Source organism: Pantherophis guttatus, chromosome 1 (genome assembly GCF_059756535.1).
Source record: "Pantherophis guttatus breed Tessera chromosome 1, ASM5975653v1, whole genome shotgun sequence".
In the NCBI taxonomy this organism is placed as follows: Eukaryota; Metazoa; Chordata; class Lepidosauria; order Squamata; family Colubridae; genus Pantherophis; species Pantherophis guttatus.
This window is the reverse complement of record NC_142063.1, coordinates 261528955-261543633: the sequence shown is the minus strand read 5'-3', so window position 1 is coordinate 261543633 and position 14679 is coordinate 261528955. Positions and strand designations below refer to the sequence as shown.

The window sequence follows — 14679 nt, the reverse complement described above, 5'->3', positions numbered from 1 at the left end:
TCATGGGGATGTTGTGATGGTCGTAAGTGTGAAGATCAGTTATAAGTCACTTTTTCAATGCCATTGTAACTTCAAATGGTAAGTTGAGGACTACCTGTACTGTACAGGATTTAGACAACCACTAGAGGCAACCGAGAATTACTGGTAGATATTTGGTTTGTCTTGCTGCCATCTGCTCCTCATCTAGCGTTTTGCAGCTCATATGGTGCCCCATCTTTAAGTACAGTAACCCTATAACTAGATCTATATTATTTTCCACATCACAGATGTAGAAGGCAATACAGAGAGTTGCAAACTTGAGACCCTCTTATTGACTTCATGATCCAGACGAGATCTAAATAAAGAACCATATCTCTTTATCTGCTGCGCAACACAATTTCTTTAAGTAAGAGAATTCTGATGGTTTTAAGTCAATGGTTTGGATACCTTACCTAGCCCTGCTAAATACTAAAATTTTACTTTTACTATCAAATAGATATTATCAAATCACAATCTCAGAAGTTTTACATATAGTCTACAGCTTGGAAAAAGCAAGAAGCGAATACTTACTTCGGGTATAAGTGGCACTGAAGCCTTTCTTTGGAATGCTAAAGTCACTTGTAAAAGTTAGAATCATTTCATTCCTAGATGAGTTAAACGATAAACCTTTGGCAGTCATACCACAATAGGAATCTTTTTTGTCTCCAGTATCCAAAGTTACATGATCGTATGCGCAACCAGAAGCTTCTTCAATATCAAAATCAACAAATGTTATCTGAATGATGTATCCAGAAGGAGCCCTCATGGTCCACTTGCATGCTTGATTGTTGGGATAATTATTGGGGAAGCAAGGAGAGGTAAAACTTCCTGTGGGATTGGTCAGCACCATACGACACTCTGAGCATTCTTGAGCTTTGGAACAAAAACAAAAAAACAGAGAAAAGTTGGTTAACATAACAAAGTAGAATTTACCACAATGTAGATATTCTTGATCATTTCATGCACAGTGAAGAAATATTTATTATTATTATATATTATATTAGAATATATTCATCAACTGGAATAGGACATGGTAACAAGGTCAGCCAATGTATAGGCATAGCAACTAAGTCAGCCAATGAGGGCTGTTTGGGAGCTGAGACAGACTGGAGCCAGGGCATGTCTTAGTCTGCAGCTTCTGAGTCTGTGCAGAGAAACTGAAACTAGTCTGCTCTGCTGAAATGAAACTAACTGGTCTCTCCTGCCTTGTGTTTTGCTTGTAACTGCTACTACGTTGAAGAAGAATCTATATTGGTATCATACATTTATCTTCATGTATTATTATGTATATAAAGAAAATTAATGAATCCTGCTGAATCAGTTTGCCTGTGTGTGCTTTCTAGATTTGATTTTTGCAAGAAACTCTGACAATTTACAATTAACTGAACTTGGTCTCCTTCAGATATAGTCATAACTCTATACATCTATCATTCTGTACATGAACAATATGTAATTCATAAACCAGATAAATATATTTAAATATCATTTAATAAATATGTAGGTAAGTACAGTGGTGAAATCTAAAATTTGTTACTACTGGTTCTGTGGGCGTGGCTTGGTGGGGGGATAATGTGACTGGGTGGGCGTGGCCAATTGCGAAGAGGTTGTAAAAAAATGCTTTCAAAAGGCTCTGACGATCCCAGTTGAGTTGCTGATTGACAGAGGCTTTTTTTCTTTTAAAAGCCTCTGCCGATCAGGCAACTCAGCTTGAATCATCAGAGGCTTTTAAAAGAAAAAAAAGCCTCTGCCGATCAGGCAACTCAGGTGGGATCATCAGAGGCTTTTAAAAGCCTTTGACGATCCCAGCTGAGCCGTGCGATCATCAGAGGCTTTTAAAAAAAATTTTAAAAGCATTTTTTCGGCCGAAGAGGTTGTAGAAAAAATGCTTTTAAAAATTAAAAGAAAAAGCCTCTGATGATTGTGCGGCTCAGCTGGGCATGGGGGGGGGCAGGGATTTTTGCTACTGGTTCTCCAAACCACCCGCCTCCATCGCTACCGGATCGGGTGATCCGGTCCGCACCGGGAGCATTTCATCCCTGGGTGAGTATCATAAAGCTTCATTTACATTATTTAATGCTGTAACTTCATCTACCTTTACTTGGCTGTAAATTCCTTTAATCATGGTAATTTTCCTCTGAATAAACATGCAAGGGCCTTACTCCATTGTAAACAACATTTCATAATTTGTACTTTATATGTTCCCAGCATAATTGTTAACTGGCTGCTAAAACATTTTTATTTCCAGTATTAGATGCTTTATTTATTTGTTTTTATCCTGCTTTTAATTTAAAAGAAGCCTCAAAGAGAAGGTTTAATAGAACATACTATTAAAGTACATAAAAATGTGTAAAACAGAACATATAATAATAAACAATTTTAAACATTTTGACATTTCAGCAACAATTATACAAAATAAAATACAAATGAAAAATCTTTCTATAGATTTAGATCCTAAAGGCAGAAATTCCATTTTGATTCATAAGAATTTTGGAAATATATTACATATAGGGGACCCTCTCTGCCTATCAGCAGGATATCTGTCCAAAACCAGGATGAAATAAGACTAACTTTGGTGGAGGAGAACAAACTGACAAAATAAATACTGAGTTTGAAAATGGGCCAGATCTGGATAGGAGATATCCAGAAAAAAAAAAAAAAACCCCAATACCATCCAAAGGTAGAAGCAATTTGGCAGCCAACTACTTTATCTTAAGCAACCTTGGTCACATGATCTGGCACGGACCATCTGCAGCCTACCCTGTGCTCCTCAGTGATTTACATAATTAAACAAAAAAAAAATAACAACAATTTAACAAGAGGACAGCAGAAAAATATTCAAAAAATGTGCTTTTGAGAGCTTTATAAAGCTGCTGTGTTTAGAGATATGAAGATTTGGGAAACATACTATTTTCTGGATAGCAACAAAGAAAACTCGCTTGCAAGTGATCAAAGGATACGCTCACAGAAACAGTAGATGGACTCCCCAGATGATCCTCAGTAGGGGATTTCATATAAAAGAAGGCATTGTTTCAACTTATGGACTCAAGTTATGTAGAGCTTTCAAGGTAATAATGGAAACTTTGTATCTCATCCATAAAAAATTGCCAACATATGTAGTACCAGCTGTGTAATTGGTATAATTTAGACTAACTGAGCTGCTTCTGTAGATGAAACCTGGCTGCTGAATTCTGTATTAATACAAAACAAACGCCATGTAGATCACTATAGATAGAGTTGGAATTTACCAATACAGGCTTTACATTTTAATCATTCTTTCAAAAAACGAAAGGATGCACTTTGTACTGCATTATTGAACGTTATAATTGTCTCAATCTAGGGAACAAGAGAAGGATTTAGAAATTCTCCCAAACTCTCCCAAACTATATAACTGTGCATACATATCCAACACGCACATAAAATCAAGTAATAAGTTTTTAAAAAATCTAAGTAATGTGACAAACACACATTTGACTAAATTTATGTTATATCAATGCTATTCCTTATATTTAATATACAGGTAGTCCTCAATTTATGATCACAATTGAGCCCAAAATTTCTGTTGCTAGGCAAAACAATTGTTACTTTCTTAATGTAAGTAAGTAATGCAATGTAATTTTTGTTTTTTGTTTTTTTTAATTTGATTTATATGCCGCCCTTCTCTGGAGACTCAGGGCGGCTTACAATGCGTTAAGCAATAATGAAGTGTTGCCCCATTTTACAACCTTTCTTGCCACAGTTGTTAAGTTAGGAACATGGTTATGGCTTCCCCATTAACTTTGCTTCTCAGAAAGTTGCAAATGGTGATCATGTGACTCCAGGACCCCGCAATTGTTATAAATATGCATCAATCACCAAGCACCTGAATTTAGATCACGTGACTATGGGGATACTGCAATGGTCATAAATATGAAAAACAGTCATTAGTTTGCTTTTTTAGTGCCGTTGTAACTTCATATGAACACTAAATGAACTGTTGTAAGTTGAAGGCACTTTTCTATATATGTAGTGGCAATGCAGAAGACCATTCTATTTTGAGGAGTTTGGTGAGACATTTTGTTTTTCCCTTCATTAAGAACATTCTACCAGTGTCTTGCATTGCAGACCATAGAAGCAGGGCCATGAAGTCTTAGTGCCAGATTGTAATAAAAGTCTTGAAACTGTCCATGAAGTTTGAGACTCTGCATAGGCTGGAACGCTCAGTGCTATGTACCCAGGGCCAGTTAAGGTCTCTCTGCTGCTTGAAAAGGAGATCCCAGCAGCTGAAGGGAAAGAATCTTGTTTGGTATGTTTTTGTTTAATATGCCTGCTACAGTTAAATAATAAAGCTTGAAAACTCCTTGTGCTTGCTGTTTCTAGATCCAAAAGGACCAATTGCCTGGGTATCTGATCACTGCCCTGATCACTGTATTGGCAAAACAATACATTTCTATCAAACTACTTGTTTCCATAATATCAAATATCAATTTATACATTGTCCAAATATAAATTTATACATTGCCACTCTCAGTTCTCTTTTTTTTAAGGATCCGTTCAACTCATCCACACATGATTTTCTTGTCTTCCCCTTCCTCTCAGCCCTTCCTCCTTTCTTTATGTATTCATTCATTCTCTTTATGTCCAAATCACTTCAATGGAATTTTTTTTGATTGCTCAATCATTCAGTCTGCCTTCATTCAACATCAATTCAGCTTCCAATCCCGCTGCATTTCATTTTAGTTTTCTGATTCTTCTGAAATTCCAGACTCACTTACAAATAATGAAATGGGTAGAGCTACACTCTTATCGGTCAGAATTTTAGCTTTTTCTGATAAACATTCATTTCTCACAGCAAGCCACAAAATGCCCATATATTTCTATCAGCCTTTATACATCTTGAAATATTTCCATGATCCGTCTTCAGTAAATATTCTGTAAAAATGTTTGTTTTGATCTAATATTTTGCCATTTACAAACCACTTTGCAATTGTTAGTCCCCTGTCAAGTTATATTGATCAACAAAAACTCTTTTTTTTTCATAATAACTTTCTGGGCAAGGTAACAGTGAAAACAGTAAAAAGAACAAAAAGAACATAAAATCATAATTGGCCTTGAATTTACAATTTGGCAGTATTTTATATTTTCTGCTGGTACATAATTCTATCTTTAACTTGTGAGCAATTATTTTTGAAAGCCTGCTTCTAGCTGAAGCCCATTTCCCGGCCATAGCAAAGAAATACTTTGTAAAGTCATTTGCTGAAGAGAAGTTAAAATTGTGGATATTAATTGTAAGCAAATAATATTTTGCAAGATATCTGGCAAGCAATTACATGCTGAATGATTGTGACCCAAATAATTAATTACAGCCATAGTCAAAAACATTACAAGGGTAGAAATTTCAGAACCTGACTTTCAAACTCTCACCCCACCCCACCTCACGCCTACATTTTTCCATCCGCACTGGTTAATATTAGGACAGATTTTTCCAGAGTGGAAAAAAAACTTAAATGTTAGACCCAATTCTGTAAATAATTATACTTTGTCACTCAGAGTATACTGGTGATTTGGTAGAAATACATTCTCATGAACTGGCCTATTACTGTTCACATGTATATCTCTAGAAGAGTACCAACAAGAAAAGAGGTCCCGTTGCCATGACTCAACTTCCAGATAAATCTAGAAGAGTAGTAAAGTATCTAGATTCTAAAATATTTTACATTTTCATTACAATTGCCATGCACAATTATTATGCCACAGTTTCTTAAATGTTCTTACAAATCACAGAAGTAAGAGGAATGTCTGTGAGATGAGCAAAAGACTGTTCAGCATTTGTAGCTGGTAATTTTTTTCAATCTGAGAGAGCATATTTAGAACTGGAAACACTTGGATTTGGGTGTACTAAAATTTGTGGAAAATGAGAGAAAGATTTGGTAAGGGACTAAATGACTAATATTTCTTTACATAGCTAGTTTGGAAAGGATAAGTCCTATTATGATTCCTAGACAAGGCTAGAGACAACACTTAACTTTTCTCTAACTAATATTACTTTTTGGAAATAAGATACCATATTTTTTAAACTCATGTATTTGAAAACACTAAACAGCAGAATATATCTCCAATTCTTAATATTAAATGTTTTACAGACATTATCTCCTTAACAACTATGCATGGAGAAAAGACTACAATAGCTCTTCCTATTGCCAAGTAGAGCCCAAATCACCACTAATCTCCAACAATGTTGGGAGACATTGTATTACCAAATGTTTCCAGAATTATAGTTTTCAGCATTGCTTTTAATTCACTACAGCACTGATTAAAAAAAAAACTGAATTCATTATTTGGAAAGCATCTATTTAACTCGTCTTAATGAAAATTAATTTCAAACAAAAAATGAAGTAATCAGTGTGATAGTTTCTTATTTGTTCAACTTTTTTCTCATTTTAGGTTGTCATTAATACTTTTTTAAAAACACAATAACCAGCAATTTTCTACTTTCTAGAAGCAAAAAGCAAACTATCAATACCAAGAGCTTCTTCTATCAAAATTTGCTTACATTTTTTAAAAAAAAACATTTGCTTCTATCAGTAACAATTTGAATAGCTATTTTGTGATTTTCAAATTCACATGAAAGAATAAAGAGGACTCTTGTCTCCAGAACCCTTTATAACATTTTATTAAACATACAGCTTCTGGCATTAAAGTTAAATGTCAATCTTTGGTCATTCCAAATCTTAAAATTATATTGCTATATATATGGCTATGTATAAATGCAGTGGAACTTATTCCATGATGTTGCAAGCAATACTGGGATAGTATTAGTGCTCCAAATATTTAAGAGAGCTATTTAATTGATGTTATTTTATGTACTATATGAGGTATCACATCTTGTTATTTTTTATTGTTGTGTTCCTTTCATCTGCCTAATAGGAGTCCCTTAACCCGGAAGAATATAAATCCTTCAGTCTGGACTGGAAATAATGTATAGGCTTCATGCATTTTTTTAAAATAATTCAATGAAAGACAGAATTATGCAGTCATAAAATTATTCAACTGCGTTTTGGTCACTGATGATAGGAAACAAAGGCAGCATTATTGCTAGTCCCACCAGCTTGCATTATATCTATGCACTGATATTTTGTGCTTTAGAGAAAACTCAACTGCTTAAAGCATATAATAGTAAGGGATTCCATCCCCCTAAAATGTCCTGAATGTGCTACCCCAAAATAAATGCTTGCAGGAAAAAAAATCTTTATAATGTGTAGCATTTACAGTGAATAATACAGACTGATGGCATGGAAATTATCACTCAAAGCTGAAGAATTTTCAGTTTAACACAGTTTAGCTATCTAACATGTTGCTTTAAAACACAAATGAGTAACCTTTAATTCACTAGTCTCCTTAGATCTCTGATGCACAAAACTAATGGCAGGTGTTTTTTGCTTTTTTTTTGAGGTGAGAACCACATGACAACATAAAATACAATATGCCCTTCATAGTTAAGCAACAAAAAGACCTCACCAAATTTAACACAGAGATATCTGCAACTGGAAAGGGGGATTGAAGATAAGGTGCCTATTATGAACAGGCCTGTTCCACCCGCCCTCTGTCCATCCACAAATACAGTACACGCTTTGGCCACCAAAACTTCCTGAACTGAGTTTTTGAGAAGAGGACATTTTACACAGAAATAATTTGAAACACAAATGGGCCAGACCTAGAAAAGGTCATCTGGCTCATAATATGCAGGAATACAGATTAAGCTACTCCAGACAGATGGTTATCTAGCCTTCACTTGAACACATTAAATGAAGTAGTTTCACAACTGAAGTGCTCTTATTGTTATGAAGTATTTTTTCAACAGAATTGCAATTTGCTTCCTGTAACTTAAAACCATTCCATCTTGTACTCTGGAATGAGTGAGCAAAATGTGACCATCTTCTTTGTGGCATCCTCTCAAGTTATCTGAAGAATGCTATCATATTTCCCTTCAATCACTTTTCTCAAAGCTCCTTCAAACTCCCTTCCCAAGTATTTTTCGGTGTATAAGACGCATCGGAGTATAAGACGCACCTTAATTTTGGGGGAGGAAAACAAGGAAAAAAGTATTTTACCTCTGCCTACCAGCATTTAAGGTGGCGCTGCCCTCCTCTTCCTCCTGCAAGCGAGAGGTGCAGGGACTACTCGCTTTCCCCCAAAGAGACCCCTAGCGTGCTCTGGGGGAGAGACAGAGCACAGCCTGAGGAACAACCCTCCCTCTTCGGGACAGTGTGTGTGTGTGTGTGTGTGTGTGTGTGTGTGTGTGTGAAATCTGCCAGGCAGCTTTGGGGAACAAGGCGGGTACCACGATTTGCGGCTGGTCACCCCTCTGGCCGTGTTGACTTCACTCCCCAGCAATGTGAGGAGCCGCCGCCGCTGCTGCCTAACCCTCTCTGCGCCCAGGAGCCAAGCCGAGCTGAATGGGAGCCCCTAAAGGGAAACGTTCCTCCTTTCCAGCCATCGCTGCCCGGATTCCAAAATGCAAACCTCCCATTCAGCTTGGCTTGGCTCCTGGGCGCAGAGAGTGGTGGCGGCGGTACCTCACATTGCTGGGGAGTGAAGTCAGCGCAGCCAGAGGGGTGACCAGCTGCAAATTGTGGCACCTGCCTTGTTCCCCAAAGCTGCTGGGCAGATTCCGCCCCCCCACTGTCCTGAAGAGGGAAGGTTGTTCCTCAGGCTGTGCCCCGACCCAGATCTTTGCCGCCTGGAACTGGCCGAAAATGGCCAAAGGGTGGGGGCCGGCGGTGGGCGGCGCTATATTCGGCATATAAGATGCACCCAGATTTTCACCCCCTTTTTTGGGGTAAAAAGGTGCATCTTATACACCAAAAAATACGGTAATTTCCTGATTTTTCTTCTTACTCTTCTCTCAATGTATCTCGATTTCTCTGATTCATTCTTAAAAAATGGTACTCAGATGTGGCAATAACCTTTAAATTAACCTTGAAGAAGGTATCAAAGAACTGCTTAGCTCTGAGAAAGACGAGAAAATATTGCTGTTTTTTTGTCTAACAGGCTGCAGAAAGTTAAAACAGGCTCCTCAATGTCTGATCTGGTATCCATTAATAGTGGTTTTCCTCAGAATAGTGTCCTAGGACCTACTTTTTTCTTGATTTACATAAATGACATGTGATCAACTTAAAAGTAATTGTGTCCTCTTTGCCGATGATGTAAAACTGTTTAATGCTACTGAAAATTCACTTGTTTTTCAAGATGACATTGATCACGTTTTTTAATGGTCACCTATTTGGCAACTTCAAATTTCAATTAAGAAATGCTTAGTTTTACATATTGGAAAGCAAAACCAGAATGTAAAGTATAATATTGATCTTTATTTTGCTAAGGACCTAGGTGTACTCATCTTGAATGATTTATGTTCTAAAGTTCATTGCAGCAGCATTACTAAAAAGGCACTAAAAGTTGTAAATTTAATTTTACTAAGTTTCTTTTCTGGAAATACTGTATTGCTCACTAGAGTTGTGGAATTCTACTAGGCTTGAAATTCTTGGTTCAGATAACTTAGTATTGCAACACTTGCGGTTAGACTAGGTATTAATTTTGTATACAAAATTGTACATAGTAACATTTTACCTGTAAATGGCTTTTTAAGTTTTAAATGTAATGTAACACACACAAATAATCGCTTTAAACTTAATGCAAACCACTTTAAACTTGATTGTAAAAAAATGATTTTTGTAATAGAGTTGCCAAAGTTTGGAATATTCTACCTGATTCAGTTATTTCAGCTACTAACTTTCCATAGTTTTACTTGTTTGAATTATTAATTTTTGCATTGAACATTAAACTGTAGAACTATAGTTGTCATTCTGGCTTCCCCATTGTCACATACCTAATGACCTAATTCATTTCACAACTGTAGCCAAAAGAGATAAACTTACATAAGTATGCATGGTCATATAATGTTTCATTTTATGACCATATGGCTTAGTAATGGAGTTTCTGGTCCCAATTATGGTCAATAAATAAGGACTAACAAGCAATTCTTTCAAAAGTTTGCTCCAGGTTTAGCATGATTTTTCTTTTATTTTGAAGTTTTATTGTGTTTAATTGCTATGGATTTCACTCTTAACTCATAAAATATTCAAGTGAGTGACATTATATACAGAAGTTGCATCAGCAGGAAGTTAGTTTTCTTTTATATTTTCCAGTTGTCCAACCATCGTATTTCCAAAAAGTACAATCTTTATGGGGAAAAAAGTAGACTTTGAGTCTTTCTAACCAACTTGGTTTTCTTTTGCTTTGTACTTTAATATGAGACTTTTCGATTGTGCCCATTTACTGCCTTTCTTGTCTTCTTTCTATTGGAGGGAAGTCATCCTGTTACTTGCAACCTTCTCAGCAGGACTGTTTCTTCCCTTTTGGTTTTCTCAGCTTTCAGTTTTTTTTCCTTGCTGTAAAGTACTCTGTTCTTATCAAATTATCTAACATGAAGGCGCTCTCTGAAATGCCTCTGATGCCAAAGACCACTTTACCTTAAAAGCAAAGTTGCTTGAAAAAAAATACGAATGTCTATGTATAATCAAAGATTACAAAAGTTTTCCAGGATGATAGCATATATATGTGTTACTTTTCCTGAAAGACAGACTGAACTATGAAAGAACAAATTGTAAAAGCAGAACATATTTTCTGAACTAGAATTGGGGCCCTGCCCTGCCTGTTTCCCTTGATACTTTGGTTTTCTGCCAGTGAAAATTCAAGTAGAAGCACAATGCATTGACTAACTCAACCCACATCCACAGTTTTTGAAGAGGTCACCCTGAAGGCAGTGTAAGGATTTCCCTCGGAGGAACAGGTAGTATGAAAATCCTGTGTTACACCCAATGTTATTTGAGAGTATTTTCATTGGCATTCATGCTATAAGTTTTTACAAATAACAAAACTTAGCTGCTAATTCAAATCTTAATTTCATGTTTGTGTAAACTAATTACACTTTTATAAAATTATTAAAGCTCAGTAGGATGAATATGCTTTAATAATTTATACCCAACAATGTTTCACTAAATAAAAACTAAACACACAGGAAAATAATGGCCTATGGCCCCATATTTATTTCTGTCTTTTACAAATTAATTTCATTTCGGTGTAATTTATTTTCAAACACTATTGCAAGGGGAAATACCTATTCTTTGTTCAAGCTGCCCTGACAATATCCTTAGTTAGGCTTAGGTGGTATTTTAACAATGTGGTAGGTCAGCTTCTTATAGATTGCATATCAGTATATTCCAATGGACCTACAAGTTTACTATAATAGGCAAGTATGCAAGAAAAATAATGGCAGAAATTATGACAAACAAAATCCAATATGAAACAAATATACTGTTCTCTACAACAAAATCCTTTTTATGAGACTAAATCTGGTTGTACAACTGTACCAGTGGTGGGATTCAAGTAATTTAACAACCGGTTCTCTGCCCTAATGATTTCTTACAACAACCAGTTTGCCAAACTGCTCAGAAAGTTAACAATCGGTTCTCCCGAAGTGGTGCGAACTGGCTGAATCCCATATGGAGATGCACAATCATGAACACTTTTAGGAGCTAAAGAAATATGAGTAATAAGACCCATTATTGAAGGAGAGTTTGCAATAGCATTAACATTTTTTTTTCTTGTTGAACTGAATATAGGATCAATATTTGTTTTATCATTTTAAAAGAGTTGCAAAATTATATATCTATTTATTGATATGGCTTCGAATCAAATTTATTCTAAAACTGAGAAGAAATTAATCTTACTTCATTTTAAAGTTAAACTGACACCATATAGAACGGAAACAGAAAGCAGCCATGAATAAAATATTACTTTAAAAATGGCAATTTCCTATTACCCCAAATTCCAAATAGATAACTTATAAAAGAAGCAAAGACCAAAATAAAAAATAAATCCTGTGGCAATTTAGCTTGTTTTAAGGTCTGACCCACTGTTGCACTTCATATTTCCCTCTAAAACTGCAGAGCTTTACAAATGAATTGCTTTACAACTTCTGAAACCAAATCTAGGACATTAGCCAAAAGGAAATCTCTGTCACGATTATGTATTTAAAAGTAATACAGACAGGAAAATGGCATTTAGTTATCTCTGGAGACATACTTTAAAGAGGCTTGGAAAGATTTATTGAAGCAGGATAACAAGTGCACAAAGATTCTTGAAATGAATTAGGAAGTGACTTAAGATATTTTAATGTCTTTTCTGAAATCGACTGAACAAATTGTTTTAAAACAGTGTGTCTATGTAATTTAGCACAAAGTTCCTTATCTTGAACTTTAACACTATGTACAAGCTTCAGGATTAGCTACACTTGTCATTATTTCTCTGGATGGGGGCTCTGCCACATCCCCAGCCATTAACGTTTTCGTCTACTTTAAAATACGGTAATTAAAATTTCATATGGAAATACGGCATGTTCTTCCTTTTAAAGTTTCCTATCATTTTGGAACTTCATTACTAGTTATGTATATGTTAATATGGCAAGTATTTTGTCATATGATATCCACAGCAAAAATTAATAACAGCATTATTACTGAATGGAAGAGCAATAGAAAGCTCCATGATCTACCTGTGTACAATTAAATACAGTTATACATTCAGTATGTAAAGGTAGCTCAGGGTTCCTTACTAAGAAAGGGGAATAACTTCTTCTCAGGCTGGCTAAGTACAGAATACAAGTAGTCCTCCACTTACGGCCGCAATTGAGCCCAACATTTCTGGGGTTAATCGAGACATTTGTCAAGTGAGTTTTGCTCCATGTTACGACCTTTCTTGCCATAGTTGTTAAGTGAATCACTGCAGTTGTTAAATTAATAATATGGGTGCTAAGGGAATCCAGCTTCCCCATTGACTTTGCTTGTCAGAAGGTTGCAAAAAGGGGATCATGTAACCCCGGGACACTAATACAGTCATAACTATGAGTCAGTTGCCAAGTGTATGAATTTTGATCATATTATCCTGGGGATGCCGCAAAGGTTGTAAGTCACTTTTTTCAGTGCTGTTGTAACTTTGAATGGTCACTAAGTGAACTATTGTAAGTTGAGGACTACCTGTAGTAATAAAGTGCTGACTGGTTACTTATGCATTGGTGACAAGGTCTGCAACCATTCCATCCATTATTTCTGCTCATGAAAATAATGGAGCTACATATTTATGTGTGACTAAAGTATTTATAATATAATATAATAACAGAATTGGAAGGGACTTTGGAGGTCTTCTAGTCCAACCCCCTGCTTAGGCAGGAAAGCCTACACCATTTCAGACAAATGGTTATCCAACATCTTCTTAAAAACTTCTAGTGTTGGAGCATTCACAACTTCTGTTGTTCCACTGATTAATTGTTCTAACTGTAAGGAAATTTCTCCTTAGTTCTAAGTTGCTTCTCTCTTTGATAAGTTTCCACCCATTGCTTCTTGTCCTGCCCTCAGGTGCTTTGGAGAATAGCTTGACTCTCTCTACTTTGTGGCAGCCCCTGAGATATTGGAATACTGCTATCATGTCTCCCCAGTCCTTGTTTTCATTAAACTAGACATACCCAGTTCCTGCAACCGTTCTTCATATGTTTTAGCTTCCAGCCCCCTAATCATCTTTGTTGCTCTTTTTTTTGTATCTTTACTTTCAGCAATTGGTGTCTCTGTCCCCCCCCCCCTATGAGCAACAATTATTACAACTTTTCTGAAAGTGAAAAGTGAAATAAAGTGAGAATTTTGGTCTCTTTTTGAACATCAAAAAGACCAAGCTCATGACCACTGCTAGGAATGGAAATATCAAAATAGAAACTGACAGTGAAGAGATAGAATGCATGGAAAAAAACCACTTTCCTAGGATCACAGATAGTTCAAAATGGTGAATGCAGCACAGAAATAAATGTTGGATTGCACTGGGACAGACAGCAATGATGAACACGAATCAAATATGGGAAAGCAAGGACATCAACCTGGTAACCAAATGTAGGTTAGTCCATTCTGTTCTGTGTAAGGTATCTATGGTTGTGAAAATTGGACCTTAAAAAATTAAGACAGGAAAGAAATTGACTCATTTAAGCTGTGGTGCTGGAGAAGGCTCCTGTGTATTCCAGCAAAGATGATTAACAAGAAAGTACTGGAATGCATAATACCAGAAGGTTATTACTAGAAAGCAAAATCACGAAACTGTGTCTCACTTATTTTGGCCATGTTTTGCTGAGGAATTCACTGGAGAAAGCAATTATGTTAGAAGAATTAGCGTAACCAAAGAATATGGTGGCTGGACACCATCAAAGCTGTCTCCATCCAGAGCACAGAACAATTCAAAGAAGTAGTGCAAGATCAGAAGATGTAGAGAGACCTGGCCCATAGAATGGCCAAGAGTGGGACACAACTGAATAACATCATCATCACCGTCATCATCAAACTTTTCTGGTAACTGTTGATTAGTCCAGCACATTAGCTTGGAGAAATTTTAGCTCAATCTTCCTTACAGAGTAGCTTCAGGGATTGAGTTGAACTGATGGACTTTATCACATGGACAGCCTACTTCAGGTCCTTCCACAAGTGTTCTCTAGGAATAAAATCAAGACTTTGACTCGGTCATTCGAAAACATTAACTTCCTTTTGTTTTAACCACTCTTTGGTTGAACAACTTGTGTGTGAGTCACTGTCTTGG

The 14679-nt window shown here is 36.2% G+C and overlaps 1 protein-coding gene across 6 annotated transcripts in view; it reads right to left on the bottom strand.

The window, feature by feature from the left end:
• ADGRG6 (adhesion G protein-coupled receptor G6) overlaps window positions 1-14679 on the bottom strand; it is a 100888-nt gene that overhangs the window by 63089 nt on the left and 23120 nt on the right. For all 6 annotated transcript variants that reach the window (XM_034418928.3, XM_034418926.3, XM_034418927.3 and 3 more), the window contains exon 3: window positions 550-891. In XM_034418928.3, the coding sequence (XP_034274819.1) occupies window positions 550-891 (342 nt within the window). The remainder of the gene's footprint in view (window positions 1-549; window positions 892-14679) is intronic.